At 39.8% G+C, this 17243-nt stretch overlaps 1 protein-coding gene across 3 annotated transcripts in view; it reads left to right on the top strand.

Moving 5' to 3' along the window:
- The first annotated feature begins 1508 nt into the window (after positions 1 to 1508).
- LOC135942095 (atrial natriuretic peptide receptor 1) overlaps positions 1509 to 17243 on the top strand; it is a 32446-nt gene continuing 16711 nt past the window's right edge. For 2 of the 3 annotated variants that reach the window (XM_065488049.1, XM_065488041.1), the window contains exons 1-4: positions 1509 to 1797; positions 9132 to 9297; positions 9714 to 9791; positions 16430 to 16583. In XM_065488049.1, the coding sequence (XP_065344121.1) occupies positions 1535 to 1797; positions 9132 to 9297; positions 9714 to 9791; positions 16430 to 16583 (661 nt within the window). In that variant the 5' untranslated portion in view covers positions 1509 to 1534. The remainder of the gene's footprint in view (positions 1798 to 9131; positions 9298 to 9713; positions 9792 to 16429; positions 16584 to 17243) is intronic. The other variant, XM_065488057.1, reaches the window with a different exon arrangement.

The following is a 17243-nucleotide window of genomic DNA, read 5'->3' as shown; positions in this document are numbered from 1 at the left end:
CAATGTTCAATGACAGCTTTTATTGTTTGCATTATATCTGCTGTCACGTATGAAGCAAATTTACTGCACGTAAAATATTTTACGAGAATTAAAGGATTCGAAGAATATTGCTTGCATTAATAAAGAATTAATGAAATTTATCATTCCAGATGAAAATTTATTCAAAGGGTGTTTATTTATTGAGTCAATTAGTACTAATTGCCTCTTACGGCGCAGCAATTGCAGGTAGTGGCATCATTTTAAGCACGAAATGTGATCCATTACGTGCACGCTAATTTAGCAAAATGCATATGTTCACATACAGGGAGGTGCTTGAACAGCAGCCTTTGGTGTGTACTTCATTCGAATGTGCCGCAGTTTGCGTTTTCATGTGCAAATAAAAAGGATGGTTCAACCGGACAACTCATTTGCAAATTAATTAGTTTATTCACTCAATGGCTTTCAGCTGTACATCGACTACGTCGAATTTGAAAAATATGAGATTTTCCACAAACGAAGGCAATAATTTATTCCCTCGAATCTTTGATTTTTATCTCAGCCTTTCTCTATGAGCTACAATTTATTTGTGATATTATATCTATGTGTACGTCATCATTATTTGTTGGCAAAGTGAACCACAGTGAAATATCATTCGATATTCTATCCCGCATGAATGTGTTTGTGTGCAACATAGATGTATAATACATATTTGCTTCGTAAATTAATGAGTGAAATGTTGTCTGTCAAAACAAGGGATAGTGAGTATCAGTTACGAGCTGTGTGGGATGCCAATCCATTAATCTTCCCACTGCGAGCATAATAAAAATAAGTCAACAATTACCAACATTATGCACTCCACAAAGTTTTATCACTGTTTGCACAAGCGCTTCATAAACCATATTAATAATATGATTATCTGTCCTTTCTATAGCTCATTTTGCTGCCTTTCTTGCAATTATTTGTAAAGATGCCAAGGTCACACGTGATCAAGCATTTTTATGAAATGACAAAAAGACCAAAAACATAATTTTTCTATTCATCCAATAGAAAACATCTAGTTAACTTCTAGTTAAGGCTGTATTTTCTGTAACACCAGAAGCGGCCGAAAAGAAAATGATGTATAATGAACCCTTTTAAGAATAAAACAAATAAAAAAAAACTGGTGAAGACTGAATTTAAAACTGCAGTTCGAGGTTGAGAAATTTTCGGGAAATCTGCATTCTTGGCTTGGCACCGTCAATAGCCCTCCGATAATCAGCAAATCCGTTCATGCCTGATATTTCATATCGTTTTTTTTTTTTTTTTTTTTGTAGAAAAAAGGAGTTTGATTTTTCTTTAGTAGAAGCCAAACTTCCGAGAAGCACAAACAAATACATAAAGGAGACGCAGCACATGTCGTCCGAATGCAAATTGGACCTGCGAGCGACAAAGGGACATTTGAAGCGTGCGCCAGGACGTGCGCATCTGCAGCATCCGCTGGCTCGGCGCGACGCCCGACTGGAGACTCTCAGCCACCGCCGCCGCCGCGAGTGCGACTCAGTCAGTGTGCTCCGGGATGTGGCAGGCGACGCAACCTGCGCCGCGGCCGCTGTTGCCGCTGCTGTTGGTGCTGATGGTGCCGACCGCGGTGTTCGCGGGCGCCGTCAGCGAGCCCGGCAAGAACGTCACCATCCACAAGGTGGCGGTCCTCATGGCCTCCAACCTCGGCTCACCCTTCGACCTAGAGAGGTGCGGGCCGGCCATCGACCTGGCCCTGATGGAAGTCAACGAAAAATACCTCAAGGTGCACGGCGTGCAGCTGGAGAAGGTCCAGCGAAGGTGAGGCGCTTCAAATTGAAGCATGCTCTTCTACGGGCTCATTTCGTCGTAGCTGGTCGGCAGTTTTGCGCGCAATACTCGGTGTTGTATATTTTCTGGTTGTTTTTTACGAAAATTATGTCACGAGGGAAACCGGTCTTCTATAAAGTATTCTTTATTCAATATGAGTTCAAAGATTTTAGAGTTTAAATTTTGCTCCAGTTTTTTCAAGTTCATTGAAATTTGATTTTATATATTATGATCTTAAATGTGGTAGCATATTTCCTTTCGTGATTTAGATAAATTTATACTGATTCGTTCAACGAAAACCTTTCTCCAGATATAAAAAATTGATAAAATATTTCCGTGTTTGAATACCTCGAAAATCTGGACTTTTCATTGAAGCAAAGAGCAACTCTTTTCCTTGCTTTATAATAAGTGTCAAACTTATGACTAAAGCCGTTCTACATACATACACAATAATAAAAATATAGTTAGAATTTAAATTATCTTTAAACTTGATCATGATATATTTTCAAGTTTTATTTTTTTAAGGAATATTTTACTAAGATTAAATATATTTAACATGTATGTATTTTAATCGCAAAACAATATTTTATACTCTGAACTCAAGGTAAAGCATTGTAGTATACCAAGAAGATGTAGTGTCTCGAAATAATTTATAGGATGTTGAAATTCCATCGATATTCATAGTGGGAGTGTTCTTGCAATTTTCTTTCTAGATGTTTGAATTGTTCATGTTAGCTCTTACAAAATAGGCAAAATAGTTTCGAATAAATTTCACTCTTATTGGTAGAACTATAAACTCTTTCAAAATGAATTGTAAATTGGTAGACAGACTTTTTCGTTCACGATTTGCTTCCCAAATTTTCACTGCTGGAGGCATTTCTGACGCATATAATAAGTTTATGCATGGCTATCCAGCTCTTTTAAGGCCTCCAAAATCGACCGAGAGTTTTTCGCCACACTTTGAACAAAAATTGGTAGGGAGCCTTTTTCTGACAGACACAACATGTTCACGAGACAAGTTAGTCTCGGGCTAAAATATTTATTTTGTAAAAAGTTGCCTATCACTTCTACGCGAGTGAGAAATGCAAATATTGTGATAAACTAATGAACTTCGGCCGTTTCCTCGACTATGCGATAAAAAACTGTCTAACTTTGCCTCAAGCTGCGGAGCAACCGCGAAGTGAACTTATTTTTCTACCTCTGTTTTGCACTTAAATTGCTTGATAAAATATACATTGAAAGAAAAATAAAATCAGAATAAGCATAGAGACGAAATATGGAGTTTTGCTGCTCCCAGTTTGAACAAGAAAGAGTATTATAGAGTTAGCAAAGCAAGCATTTTTTTAAACAGTTTAACGCGATTAAAAGGAACAGTGTAAGCTAACTTTTGGAGTATCCTTACTTCCACCGAAATTCTCAGTCATTTTTAACTTGTTCTCGTCATAATTTTGGTATTATTCCAATTAAGTAATCTATCCCTTTTCCGTTAATCTAAATCCCCTGACAGGATGTCGGGAACGTCCTGCCTTATATTGATAAAGGTTGAAGCATATCCTTTAGAACAGATGTCCATAAAGAGCTCGACTCCAACAGCACATTATCTGGGAAACCCTTGTCTGCTCGTAAATCTGCGTTAGCACTGAAGAAATTCGTGCAAGATTCAGCGGAACAAGATTTACACAGGACCGGCCAACCGCAGGCCTTGATAAATTTGCGCGGTGAGCCGGCGGGTAAGCAGTCTGTGGCCGGCTTAATTTGCCTGGAACGAGATACAGTTCTTACTCACCCTGTTCTATACAGGTCTGAATTTTTCATACCTATGCTCGTCCGCGATTACCCGGGTAAGCCGCGCGGAAAAGAATGCAGCTCTCTTCCGCCAACTGGCGGCACTTCTACATTATAAATAAGTAGGCAATACCCACCTGCCCTTGCCATTATGGCCGCCAACTTTTTCTTCCCTGGGCTCAATTGCAGCAGGGACACACGATGCTGCGAGTTCCAACTTGTCGGAATAAAAAAGCGAGAGACCAGCGGCAGCTCCCCGAGCGGGAAGAGCTTTTGCAAATAATTGCTCCCCGAAAGCAGAGGGAACTTTGCAGACCGGCCCAAATCGTACCGGAGAGTTGGTTTTAATCACTCAGTCGAGCACAATTCCCGTAATAAACGCACACTCTCCTGGGAGACCAGTCGCATTTTGCCGCTGGCAAAAAATTTTGACAGCCAAAGACCGCACATTGAATTACACTCTGAGCTTTTTCTCTCAGTCTTCACTTTTTCTGCTCTGTGGTGTTCTATTTTCCCAGCTCTCGTTGCTCTCTGCAGACCGTCCCGTATTTTTGCTCCAAACCGCAAAAGTTTCTAAGCATTTTTACCCGACCTTTAAACAGTCCGGTAGGATCAGTGGAAATAGCGGAGGCATTTTTAAGCTCACTTCGGAATTTGGTACGCAGATAAAATTTAATATGCATCAAACCTACCCTCTTGAAACTTTTGCGTTGAATAAGAAATTCCAATATGGGGGCGCTCGGCCACAAAGAGGGTCCAAGTTGCAAATGAAACCACGGCGCAGCAGTTTGGTGATGGCGGTCTTCTGTAGTTTGCGCAGTCAAATAAGTAGACCCCTCCTCGGAGAGTTGATTGGGGCTACGTTCGTTTTCGTCGAATTTCAATTAATTTGGCCTTTTGTGCCAGCCGATACCCCGTGTCGTTCAAAATACTACATAATGTGATACACTTGGGACATACTCAAAGGGTCAAATATTCAGTTCCACGAATAACAGAGAGCCAGCATTAGAATGGGAAACGTTTGGCTGATGTGGCAAGTAAAACCCTAATCCCTCTGCGCTCTTTCCTTATCGTTATTCCCTGTGCAACACTGCACACTGATCAGTCTATTTGACCAACCTTTGGCCTCAGAGCTGTGGGGACAAACATAAGTTCTGATTTTTTGATCCACCTAACGCCCAAACAAAAATATTTGCTTATTAACTCAAAACTTACGTGCCTATTCATATCCAAATCAAAAACATAGTTGGAAGAACCCATGCTTACAAAGCTTATATTTTTTAAAGTTTTTATCTTAAAATTTGGTATAAATAACGTTTAAAATTATACTACGGCACCAAAAATTGTCTACGGATTGCAATGTGTGTTTGAACAAGAACACGTAAGCACTTAATAAGAAGTTCTAGAATTGACTTTAATCCAAGAAAATGAACTTAATGCCCCTTTATTAGTTAAAAAATATATGTGAAATTTAATTTAAAACACATCTCTTTGTCAATCTTTTTCCTTTGAAATATAACTTGACGACTGCATCACTTTACTTACTTCCATAAATTTTCCACTCGTCAAGTGCAAATTCTAATCATAAATTTGTAGATTTTGAAATTTGTTACACTGCTAACAGGCATCACAGTCCGGAATTAAATTATATTTTAGCATCAGCGTTTACGGTTGCAGTCGATACCCACGTGTAGTGGTGACAAGCTGTCAATCAATTCTTGACAGTTACAATTCAATTTAACAAATTCATACATTCATGCATCGGTGGCTTCTGCTTTTGCACTTGACTGGAAAATTCTGCGAATAGATTATTTCGTCTCCTCCACAGTGCTGATCTGAATTTCAAAGTGATCCCAATTCTTTCCCGTCTGACTTTTCCATTTGGTTCAATGGTATTGAAAAGGAGTCTCGTACTCGAGGAAAACCTTTCGATCTCTCTTCCGTTCAGAGAAAACTAATGAATTGCTTTATAATACCTACGTATCGAGAACATTTGCTTTTGATTTCAAATGAGAGCCTGAAAAAATTGCTCGTGAAATAAGGAAAATTCCTCATCAGACAGGCAACTCAACACAGGCTCAGCAGTACAAGCCAGATTTTCCAACCCTGGAAAACCACACATTGTGCGCGCGGACCGAACTTGCAACTTTGATAACAAGTTTGTTAGCTCAAGTACACTTTGATTGTTTCCATTTTCCAGCGGCCACAGCAGAGTGCGTTAGAACAATGCGAGCAGTAAATTGTACAGCCACTGCCTTTTCCAAGTCTCTATTCATTCAATTCCCCGCCTCCATGTTTGCGGATAAATATTTTGCATGAAGTTTCTTCTCTTGTTCTGTTTCTCACACAAAACGTTTTACTCCCAAGTGCACGAGGGCAAATACATATTATAGTAATCGCTGCTCGGCAGCTGCGACACGACTTGCCGCGCGTACATCCAACTCTCGGCGTTTGTTTTTCGCCTGCTGCTCAAAGACAAAAGTTTGATTGTGCAGAAGGCGGCGGCAACGGCGGTGGCGGAGAGTGAAAAGACTGACGGCCGGCTTTCTTTTGCGGAGCCTGCACAACTGCGCACAAATTACTTGCCTTCTCTGCAAGTGCCCGATTCAGCCCCGGCAAAATTGATCACAATAACGCAGCAGTAAAAAGGAGAACGAGCGGCGGCCGGCGCACATCCACGCAGATCGTCGGCAACAGTTCCTGTCTCATTTTCATCAAGATTTGGTGCGACAATTCTCGCCGCCGTATTTATGGCTTTGCTAAAAAAGTTGACTCATTGAGAGCAAAATAAAGGAATGAATCAGTGTCAAAAAGGTTTACCACGGGGATTTAAAGTTTTCATAAGCGCGGTATATTTATATTAAAAATACACTCAAGAAATCCTTTTTAACCGTTTTCACAATCAAATATATCATTTTATGCCAATTCTTTATACCATAATTTTTCCGATTCGAAAATTCAAAGTCTAATTGATTGACATAAAAGCTTTCAAATCATTTATATTTAGAGGTCTCAGCCAGCTGCACCGCAGCCGGCAAATTTTGGTTCACATGGGCAGCCGCCGTGAATCTAGCTGTAAGCTGCGCCAGCCGCCGGTGAAAAAGGTTTGGAAATTAAAAAATTCCAGGGAGAAAAAATGTCTTCCAGCCCTTCGGGCAGTTAAGCACTATCAAACTTCACGTTTAAAATATTGTCAACCGCGCCAGCCACCAGCCGCCGATGATAATGGCCAGCCAACAGTAAAAAAATTCGGCTAATTCGGTCCCGCCAGCCGCCACCGTAAATCTCGCGGCTGAGACCTCTATGTTTAAAATTTATAATTAAATCATGATTTTGGCCTCATTTTGCCGAATTTTAAGCCTCGGTCGTAAACGACCTATAAATTTTGCAAAACAAAAACTGATAATTCTTTGACGCTCTTTCTACATAGTTATCGAAAAATAAAAAATCTCACGAGAAATTTCTGACTTTCAAATTATATAATCATTTAATATATTTTCACATTCTGCACAATAATGCTCTAAACGATTTTACCCAACATTTCACTTTATATTAATTTATAGCAAAAAAACAAATTTGCAATAAAAGACAATTTAAAATATTGGTAAATTTGTGAATATGGCAAAAAACGATCTTCCCGGACCGAAGCAATCTTGATCAGAAGCTCTTGAGCGTTCGGAGGCGCAGTGACAAATTCGAGTTAAACTCATGCAGCCCGGTTACAGTGACAGCTTTGGTGGAACGGAGCGAGAAGCAGGATTAAGAACTAATTCCACATAATGCGCGCGGCCGGCGTTCCGAATTTGCAGAAGCGTCGGCAGCGCGCTCCGGGCGAATACCGCAGAGCACGGTTCAATTTGCGCCTAACTTTTAACAAAGCAGCTTTCGCCGGCTGTGTAAATGAATTATCAAACTGTATCTGCAGAGTGAGAGGAGCTAAGACTAATCTGCCTTTTCTGCTCTGCACGCACTTCATCAAGTGCTGGGCGCCCTATTCCAATTTTCATCCCTTTTCGGTTTGGGAAAATTCCACTACATAATAAACCAGAAATCAATATTTTCAGCATATTTACACGTTTCAAAAATGGAAATCTTAAAACGGAACAATTATAATTTTCTACCAACAATTTTGCAAGTATTTTTTATAAAAACTCATAATTTTTGGAAACACGCTGTTTCGCTGTCCAGATATAATGTTCTCAATATAATCTGATTAGACTTTATGTTTCTTTTTTAGTATATAAAACAAGCCATTAGGGAAATAGGAGTTATTCCATTCTCATGCATGATTCCAGTATAAAAGGGTCCGCAGAAATTAATTTCCAAAAGGACTAACGCACTGGCCAATTGTGGCTAGTTTCCGCATGCTATGAGGCGTCATTTCAAAATAATGCCACTTTTTGTTTGTATCCCTTTCATGTGTAAATAATTTATTGTCGAGCAACGTGAGTGGCACAAAAGCTTAGTTAAATTTGCGCTAGCGGCCAAAACAACGTCCGTGCACACCAAAGCAGAATTATTATCCCCTTCACTCTGCCGGCGCCCGCGATGCTTAATTAAAGGACCTAAGTCGAGACTTTTGCTTCCTTGTTTGCCCGGTGCGTGATGCGTAATTATGCATTAATTAATTAATGACGCAGCTACCAACCATAGCTCGTGAATCATGAAAGGCACACATTATACTTTTTACTTCTCTGTAGCCACCCGAATTTTCGACGCTCTTTGAGATAGCAGAGTCCCTGTTATTTAATTACCGCGCTGTATGGATATTTCACCCTTCCGAGCCTCACGCACCAAAGCCAAATTATGCGTTAAATTTTATTCGTTGTTTTAACATCATGATCAATTGATGACGCTTATGGCCTTTGTCTCCTTTAATGCAATCATGTTCACAATGCCAACAGTGCCAAATGTCGATCAAACCACCGACAAAATGGATTAAATTGTTGTTCATTGTTCTTTAATTAGTTCACATATTCATCAGTATTTTCAGTTGATGTCGTCAGCAAGTAAACCCGTGTTGTCATTTGTCATTTCTGGTTAATAAACGATTTTATAATCCCTAATTTTTTAATGTTAGCAGCTTTTATTCGTCAATTTTAGCTTAATTCACAAAAAGACTAAACTTGTTTATTTATTTATGCTTTTAAATGGAAATTTTTAAGATATTTTTTACTATGTCTTACTAAAAATAACTTAAACTTACGTTTTTACCCTATTATATTTAAGAAAGTTTTTTCCATCCAATCAAATGTAAAATTCAAAGCTCTTATCAGCACATTATTTTCTCAATAATACCTTAATTCCCCGTTGAGTTCAATATTGTTAAATTTCTTCTTTGATAAATTATTTTAGTAAATTTAGACTTTTGCAGCGCCGCATACAGTGACACGTTTTTGCAGTTTTTTGCTAATTCAATTTATTTGTGATTGTATTTTAATTTTATTTAAAGACTAAATTAACCAGGAGAATATAGTGATTTTCATTAAAATGACGCTGAGAAAATTTTTCTAATTGAGTCAATAACCGGCTGGTTGCAGTTACCCTACGTGCTCGAACGCATTGGCTCCTGGCTTGGCGTCCGATCTGCATTACTATGAACAAGTGATCGCCTTCATCGGCCCTGCGTGCGCGTTCGCTCTGGAACCAGTCGCAAGGCTGGCCGCGTACTGGAACATTCCAATTATTACTGGCATGGGTGATCAGGTAAGTCGAACGTGAAGAGCGATATTGTTGCTCTTAATTTCCCTTATTGACTGAAATGAATGATGACTTGAACCCTATAATTCATTACTCTCACATACTCCTGCATTTTGTCCCTGTAGCACTGTTGGTGTCGTTCAGATTTTTTATATGAAAGGGCTGAGAAAACTGCGTTTTAACTCTGGTTTTATTACTCATAAAAACATTTCCTCCATTGCGAGGAGTTTAGCTTTTTTTCATCAGAAAGTTTTCTGGATTTGCCACAAAGCTCTGGGTACGAAATTAATATCGTTATCAAAAGGAAGTTGAAAGCAGCCTTAAAAGTTTTTAAGTTATCTCTTCATTACAGTTTTTTGCGCCTCTTTCTCAGCCCTAACTTTTCATTATTTTTATCACTACCCCCGCGCCTGTCTCGTTAGCCACCAGCTGACGGTGAACTCACAGTGACCTCGCCGTTTATAAGCAAATTTGACAAACTGAAGAAAGGACAGTCATCCGTGAGTATCCACCACCATCTCTATGTGTGTTTTCCACATTTTTTGTGCACGCGTGTTCAATGGCTACTTTCGCGCACGCATCTTTCTGCACTCACCGGAAATGGCCAAGCTTTTCATCTGCGATGAGCCAGATTGTCTGACAGAGGACGCGCGCACCGCATTAATTAATTATGCATTCACTTGGCTACTTTGAATGTACAACGCGCGCTGCGCTTTAATTACTGACGCATCGCACGCCTGCCCGTAACACACACTCTCTCTGCCACTGCTGTTGCGCTTTGTAAGTTTTATTCTTTCTCTCTGTGCTCTTTCTCTCTAATCGCGTCGTTGATCCGTAAAGCCAGAGTGAACAAGAACGGCTTTGTGGCGTTTAACTGCAGCAGGGGGGGCTGGGGGCGTCTTCCTTCAGGTGCTATTCGCAATTTAAACTTGAGGTCGGTTGCATCCAGGATCAACGGGCTTCTCGTTTATTTATCCTTGCCTCCTAATGTATGCTCGAGCATGGAGGCAAAGTTTGCGCCATGAATTCTGTTCGGCTTAAACAGTTCTCTACTCCGGTGAATAGTGAATGAAGAAGGGAATGGGGTTAATGGGGTAATATAATGTAAATTCTCATTATGGCCGTTGTAAAATTACTCCAGTGCGTAAAGGCGATCTTAAACCACACCGCTGATATCTGTTTAATGAATGCTGTCAGTGATGTTGGAATGGGATAAATATTCTCAAGGAATTAAATCAAAAGTCATTCAATTTAATTCCCCTGTCATTACTTCAGAGCAAAAATTTAATTATTCTAACAAAAAATTGTGTAAATGAGCTACTCTAGAAACGATTTATGGTTATAATATAGTGCTCTGCTCTATATATTTGTCTTTTTCGGCGTCTCCGCGTTTTCTCAAATTTGACTAAAAATGCAAGACCGCTACACCATCATTGAAAATACACTAATTAAATCGAAATTTTTTATTGTTCTATCTGAAGGTTTTCTATACAAATGAAAGTATTACGATTTGATTCGCAAGGCTACAGAAACGCTAAAAATAACCTAATTTTTTCAATGCAGTCGGTTCGTCGTTAAAAATTGATTTTGGAAACCCTCGATCGACTCACAAGAGAAGGATTTAAAAAAATACACCCCGGAAAATTTAGAATGAAAGTAAATAATATTATCATTGATTTCCCTAAAAGGAAATCTTTTCCCCTTGAAAACTGCACTAAATATTACATTTATTAAACAATAAAAATATCTCAACGTCTGCCTAAATTGGATACCTCACCTTGATCTTCCCTATTCTCTAGTAAGCAAGGTTTGCGAAAACAGATAGAAATACCACCGAATTGAGAATTTGTATATTTATTTCGCAAATTAATTGCGCGCAATTTTTATAGATAATTAAATTTCTCAACTAGTTAAACCAAACATAAAATTATCAGAAGACCAGAGAGATTGAATTTTAGTGCAGCTTTTTGTCACACAAAAATAAATGAGCTGAATATATTTCTTTTGCTTTTCCTTCTTATTTTATAGTATAATCTAATCGCGACTTGCAATCATAATTGCATTTAGAAAAATGTGGAAACTCTCAAAATTGGTAGTTTCCCACCTAGCTTTTTAGAGAAAAATACAGTTCTACACTTTTGCAATTCGCAAATTTGGCAAACTCAGCAGGTGAGTGATTTTCTTAATTTGAAAGCAAATTATCAGGTTTAAAATTAAGACCTGTTGACATTCAACAACACAACTCCCCAAATGTCAAGGAAAAAATTCATGTGCTGAGAATTAATCAATATTGCTAATCATGGAAAATAAATCATCTCAGCGTTTACCTTCAACCTACCATATAAGATCGATATTTGAGCTACTCAAAGAAAATGACATACACACTCCCTCCTTGATGACATCCTTAGAAACCAATTCATTTCACTGCTAAACAAATTGTGCAAATCACGCAATCACAACATCACTGCTTGCGTAGATTGAATTACATGTGTGTGCTTCATCAAGCCGAGAGGCACAGGAGGAAAATTAATTTGTCCTGCGCTTGATGATGTTTTGAGTTGAGACGCAGAAATGAGGCCGAGTGTTGCGTGTTGCATCCCGTACAGTTAGTTAATACGATTCAGCAGCCTAATTGTATTCAGTCCGCCAGAAAGGCGCATCAAACATTTCCGACCAGACAGCAGGCAAGCCTGTTTCATCCCCCTGGGGACGCGGCAATTCTAGTCAAATTCACTCTAGCTCTCCTCTGTTTGTTTCTGCAAAGGCGGCTGAAGCAACATCATTGTCGTGACGAGTTGCACTTAAAAAATAACAACAACCGCCTTGACTGACGTAACCGCGCGCGCTCGAGTGGAGCACTCAAGAGGCATTTGAATAAGTGCGGATTTGTGCCGAATGCCAGATTAAATCAACCGGCGAAATGCTCTGCCACCTCAGCCTACGCGACGATGCGCTCGTCAGCATTTTAGCCACGTCTTTTCGGCGGAAGCTCCCCCGGGAAACGAATTTCAATGCACATTTTTGCTAGAGCAGTCAACAACGCAAACACGACATTTTATGAAAATGGGATTTTGAGTGGCTGATGCGATCAAAGAGGGTAAAACTAACGTTTCGTATTATTATGTGTAATTCGTTTATTTTCATGACAGCAGCAAACAGTTTTGATTTTGATGACGTGAAAATGGATAATTTCCTGTTGAAAATGAGCTTCCGGGACTCAAACAAAATGTTGTAGTTTAAAGAGATGATTATTGTTACTCAGTACAGATACAGAGTGGTTCAGGAAATTACAACACTTTTTCCTTTTTCCTTTTTTTACTCTCTTTTGAGACTGGTGTAACACCCTGATAGGGAACAACTCGCGACAACTCCGCGTCCCAATAACACCGTGGACAAATAATAACGTGGGCGCACGGGCCTCATTGGTGGAAGTCCAGTCCAGAAAAGAACCAAATCATGTTTTTGCCCCGCACCGGGCTCTTCTTAATTAGTCGCTAGACATTCGTCCAGTGAAACTAATTCACGCATGTTGGAAAGGTGGAAACCAGCAGGTAGCAAGTCGGGAAGCTTTCGCAATCCTCCCAAATCCGATGCAATGCACGAGAATCGAATTTAGGCGCAAATCAGCATGCATTCGACCCCCAAAACATCGCTCAGATTCTCTTTTTGCAACATGCACGCAAAGCATGCGCTCAACAATTCAAGCTAACTGCTTGGTTAAATCTGTTATTTCCTCGTAGCCATTTGCTATTGTATTAAATGAATGCTGTGATTCCTTCATTCTATAAAAATCTATTAAAAGAAATTGTTTATTTTGACTTGGTTGCGTTTACGTGTGTGAATTTCCATTTGGCTGCTTTGAGGAGGAAGTCAAACAAATTTGTGTTCTAGTGTTTATTTAAACTGGTGTTTTCGGTTAAAAACACTTGCTCCTCAAAGCAAACAGGAATGCTTGCACAACAAGTAAAGATGTGAATGAAAATTTCCTAATCATATCAAAATTTAAATTGCAAAAGGGCTGTCCCAGTTTCCTGACATGTGAAACTTCATCAACAATATTTCCATCACTGACTTCGGGAATGTTGACGCTTCCAAGTAGCGTAAAATAATAAAAAGGAAGAGCAAAGAAAGTTTTTTGAGTTAGAGAGGAATATATGAGAGAGTTTCTAAACTATAGTTTAGATGAAACTATCCTTAATGGGAAGGAAATTGAAAATTTTTATTCCCTTGATGGAACCAGTAAATGAGTAAATCCTATTGAAGAAATTAAATAGGGTCAATTCATGAGCAATATCAAATACGCAGAGCCCAGTTTATAATAGAACGAGGGAAGCGGGAGTTGGGTCTTTCAGCTCATTAGATGCGGTTAATGAGGTGATTTCTGACTTAGCAACCCAGTGTTTGGCAACGGTTAGGTGGCTCTTTGAATTCGATTCGTGCCATCAGCAATGATATCAAATGGAGGGTGTGCTAAATTACACCATTAACGTAACTTCTCAAAAGGCAGTATCGCTTTACTGCGTTAGATGCTTTCGAATGAAACTATCTCCCTCGCAGACATTCTCAATCCAATAAAAGAAACAACAGTTGTGCCAATCGAGACTGTTGAAGAACCATTTTCCGTTTCATTGCAAGTGTCAAGTTTTCTTAGTTAGACGCTCATTTGCCACTCGGGTGAGATCTCCGTTTTCACGACCTACGCAAACCACACCTAGCTGCTTACCCGAAATCGCTTTTCACTCGAAAAACGAGCCGCTGAATGTCACGGTTCAAAAGGCGCTTAATAAAATTTGGCACTAAATGGCGTGTCGAAACTCGAGTTTCTAGCTCGCGCGTCGACGCACGTGGTGCAATTACTAATTAATTCAAACTAATTACCGCGCTGCAGAAGCTGCTAATGGTACAGGGCCCCCGACTAATGGGCCACGTGCAGCTGAGAATCGCGAGCCGCCGCCGCCACTGCCGTGCGGGGCGTAAAATGTATTACTAAAACCTGTGGTGGAGAAGTTTTTGGCCGTTTGCCCAGCACTGAAAAATTTTGTGCTCTGCGGGGAGGATGATGCAGTGGAATGCCATGCAAAATCGCTCGCTTTTCAAGCGCTAATGCTGCAGATAAGCCATAAATTTAAACTTGTTTATCTGCATAAAATAATTCATTGGAAGTTATGCAAGATGCTTGGCTCGATCACTAAATAAATTAATCTTGATCTGGTAAAGTGGTTTTGCATTTATTTAAATTTTCAGGTCAAAATCGCTGCCTATTTTAGTTGGATTTTCCGTACTTTGACGAATTTAGACAAAAAAATCTATGAACAATGTAACTTTAAAATTAAATTTGAATTTCAATTGAAATTTATATTTTTACTGGAAAAAAATCCAGCTCTATGTATAATGAAAAAAAAATCAATTTCACTTGGCACTTTTAACAGAGTTAACAAAAGTTTTTGTTAAAAAAAGGTTTCGCCAAAATTTAGTTCCAGGCCCAATAATTCCAGGAAAAAAAGACTTTTATTGTATGAATTTTGCCTCAGTTAGAGCTCGCCAAAAATAAGATGAAAAGTTAAAATATTTTGATAGAAATAGGCAAACATAGTCGATTTTAATTGGTATCTGGGAGAGTCTCAAATGGTTTTAAGTTAAAAAAAATTGAATATATATTTTTACATATGTCGGCTTAAATTGATTGAAAGTCTACAACTCTGCAGCACATAGCAAAGTACAGGTGAAAAATCTAACGCACAACCCTAGTCGGAGACCATTTTTTTAGACATCTTGCAACAGGGGTCAAACATTTTTCTGCTTGATTACTTGCCCCGTATAAATTCTTCGCGCTTTAAAAAACTCACTGAGCTTCCCGGGGATAAAAAATTCACATGTGCGATGCAAGATTATCAAACGCAGTGGAAAATATTCTGCGAGAAAGGAAAGCACGGATAGTTTCGCAACTCAAACAGCCACTGAAAGTTTGCTCATGGAAATGAACGATTGCAGCCAGTCGTAATTCACACTTCTGCTTTGCTGCTGAGCAAATCTCGGCGGAGAACGCTTTGTCGGGCTGGTTGGTGCAGTACGATTATATGGCGGCACAAAAGCAAGCCAAGTTTGCTTAATATAAATTTAATAATAGACATCGTTGAGAGCGTCGAAACTGCTGCGCTGACACTCGTCGCCTTACGTGTGTATGGAACAGACGTGGGAAAAGGAACGAATGGCAGGCAAATCGAAAGTGCTGATGCTGCTCCACTGCGCGATGAACCCGCCCGCCAAATTATATTGCTTTTTAATGTCAGTGCGCGCCCGCGTTGGCGGAAGACGCACCAATTTCAATATCACTTCCCATTTGCCCTGAATTTCGCTCGGTAATCCTGCCGTGGAACTCAAATCGAATTCCTGAACTGCACCGACGTGGTCGTTTGAATAAAAAATTAATATTTCACACGCGTTGGCAGCAGCCAGCTCTCGAGAGGTAGTCAAAGACTTGCCATAAAAAAGGTTAGAGGTCTCCCGCAAAACCTAGAGCTTGCAGGACTCGTAAAGATGTTGTACTAAAACCTCCCCAGACATTTCGCACTTGAGTCCTTTCCCGCGCACACTTGATGCGGGCGGGCAGAATGCGAGAGATATTGCCAAACGCTTTTCAAGAGCAGGCCAGATGACTCTCTTTGATTTGCAACCGCAGCAAAGGCCGCTATGCAGTAATTTTGCTCAGTGAATTTCATAATAAACCGAACGGTGCGGTTAAAACGACTGCGTTACGAGCTTCGAAATTGGCTCTTGGTCTGGAAGAATTGCTTTTATGATGAAAGCCGGAGACTCGCATTAAATATGCTCATATTGCGGATATAGGGATTTTGTAATATTGCATGCGAATGTGATAACTTTTGCTCAGCCAGGTATACAGATGTTTGCTTGCTCTTCGAGTGTTCACTGCATGCTGTGTTCTCTCCACTGCTCGCGAATGCACATTTTCAGTGAAATTACCCCTTCACTTAATATTATACGTACATGTTAATATGTTTTGCAGAATTTTCCATTATACAACGTTATCTTTTAAAACTCCTTCAAAGAGACGAAAAATGCACTAGTTCGTTGCTTTTTCCACCCGCATACTCGAGCTAAGTCGATTTCTTTTGTGCAGCGAATCTTCAACAAGACAGAATATCCAACCCTAACGAGGATGTCGTACTGCCAGTGCCGACTTCGTCTCGTTTTCGCCAGCATTTTCCGTCAGTTCAAATGGCACCACGTTGCCCTCATTCTCGACAAATCTGATCTCTTCAGCTTCACCGTCGGTGAGTACAATCACCAACTGCTTCGAATCCAATTATATAACTTTCCATAAAAAGCGTAAATGCGAGAGAACTCTGTATTTCTTTCAGATCTTCTTTACAGAATAATGGATAAAATTAAAGAAGGGCACGTAAAAGTGTAACTTATTTATGAAAAAAAAAACATTCTTGATTTTTATTTTAAATAATTTTACTTGAACCATCTTAAACAACTTCATTTATTCCTTCCAAACCTATTTCATGGACTACCAATAAGAGTCTGAACTCGTTTGGCTCTTCTGCTAGAGTTCACAGACCAGGAACTCTGCAACTCTCCCTATTTTATTGCAGCATCTGCGTTGGATTATCGTAGATGAAACAAATATGAACCGACAATAACGGTTAACCCTCGACTGTTAATGGCCAATGTCTGCTGGAATTGTATACAGCAATCGATTTGCCATTGAATTCAACAGCTCGGCGACGCTATCGCGGCAAGTAGGTCAAACGGATTATCAGGTGCATCATCTGCAGCCGAGTAATCGCGGCGAGCATCTTCCTGCCGGCAGTTATTGTGAACTCGTGTTGCCTTGTGTGCCGAACGTGTAAGCACGTCGCAGCCCTTTAGCAGCGGCGGTGGCGTTGGTAGTGCGAGAGAAATAAATGGACACACACGCGATCCTG

Source organism: Cloeon dipterum, chromosome 1 (genome assembly GCF_949628265.1).
Source record: "Cloeon dipterum chromosome 1, ieCloDipt1.1, whole genome shotgun sequence".
Taxonomy (NCBI): Eukaryota; Metazoa; Arthropoda; class Insecta; order Ephemeroptera; family Baetidae; genus Cloeon; species Cloeon dipterum.
Note: the sequence above shows the minus strand (reverse complement) of the source record. Positions and strands in the feature narration are given on the sequence as shown.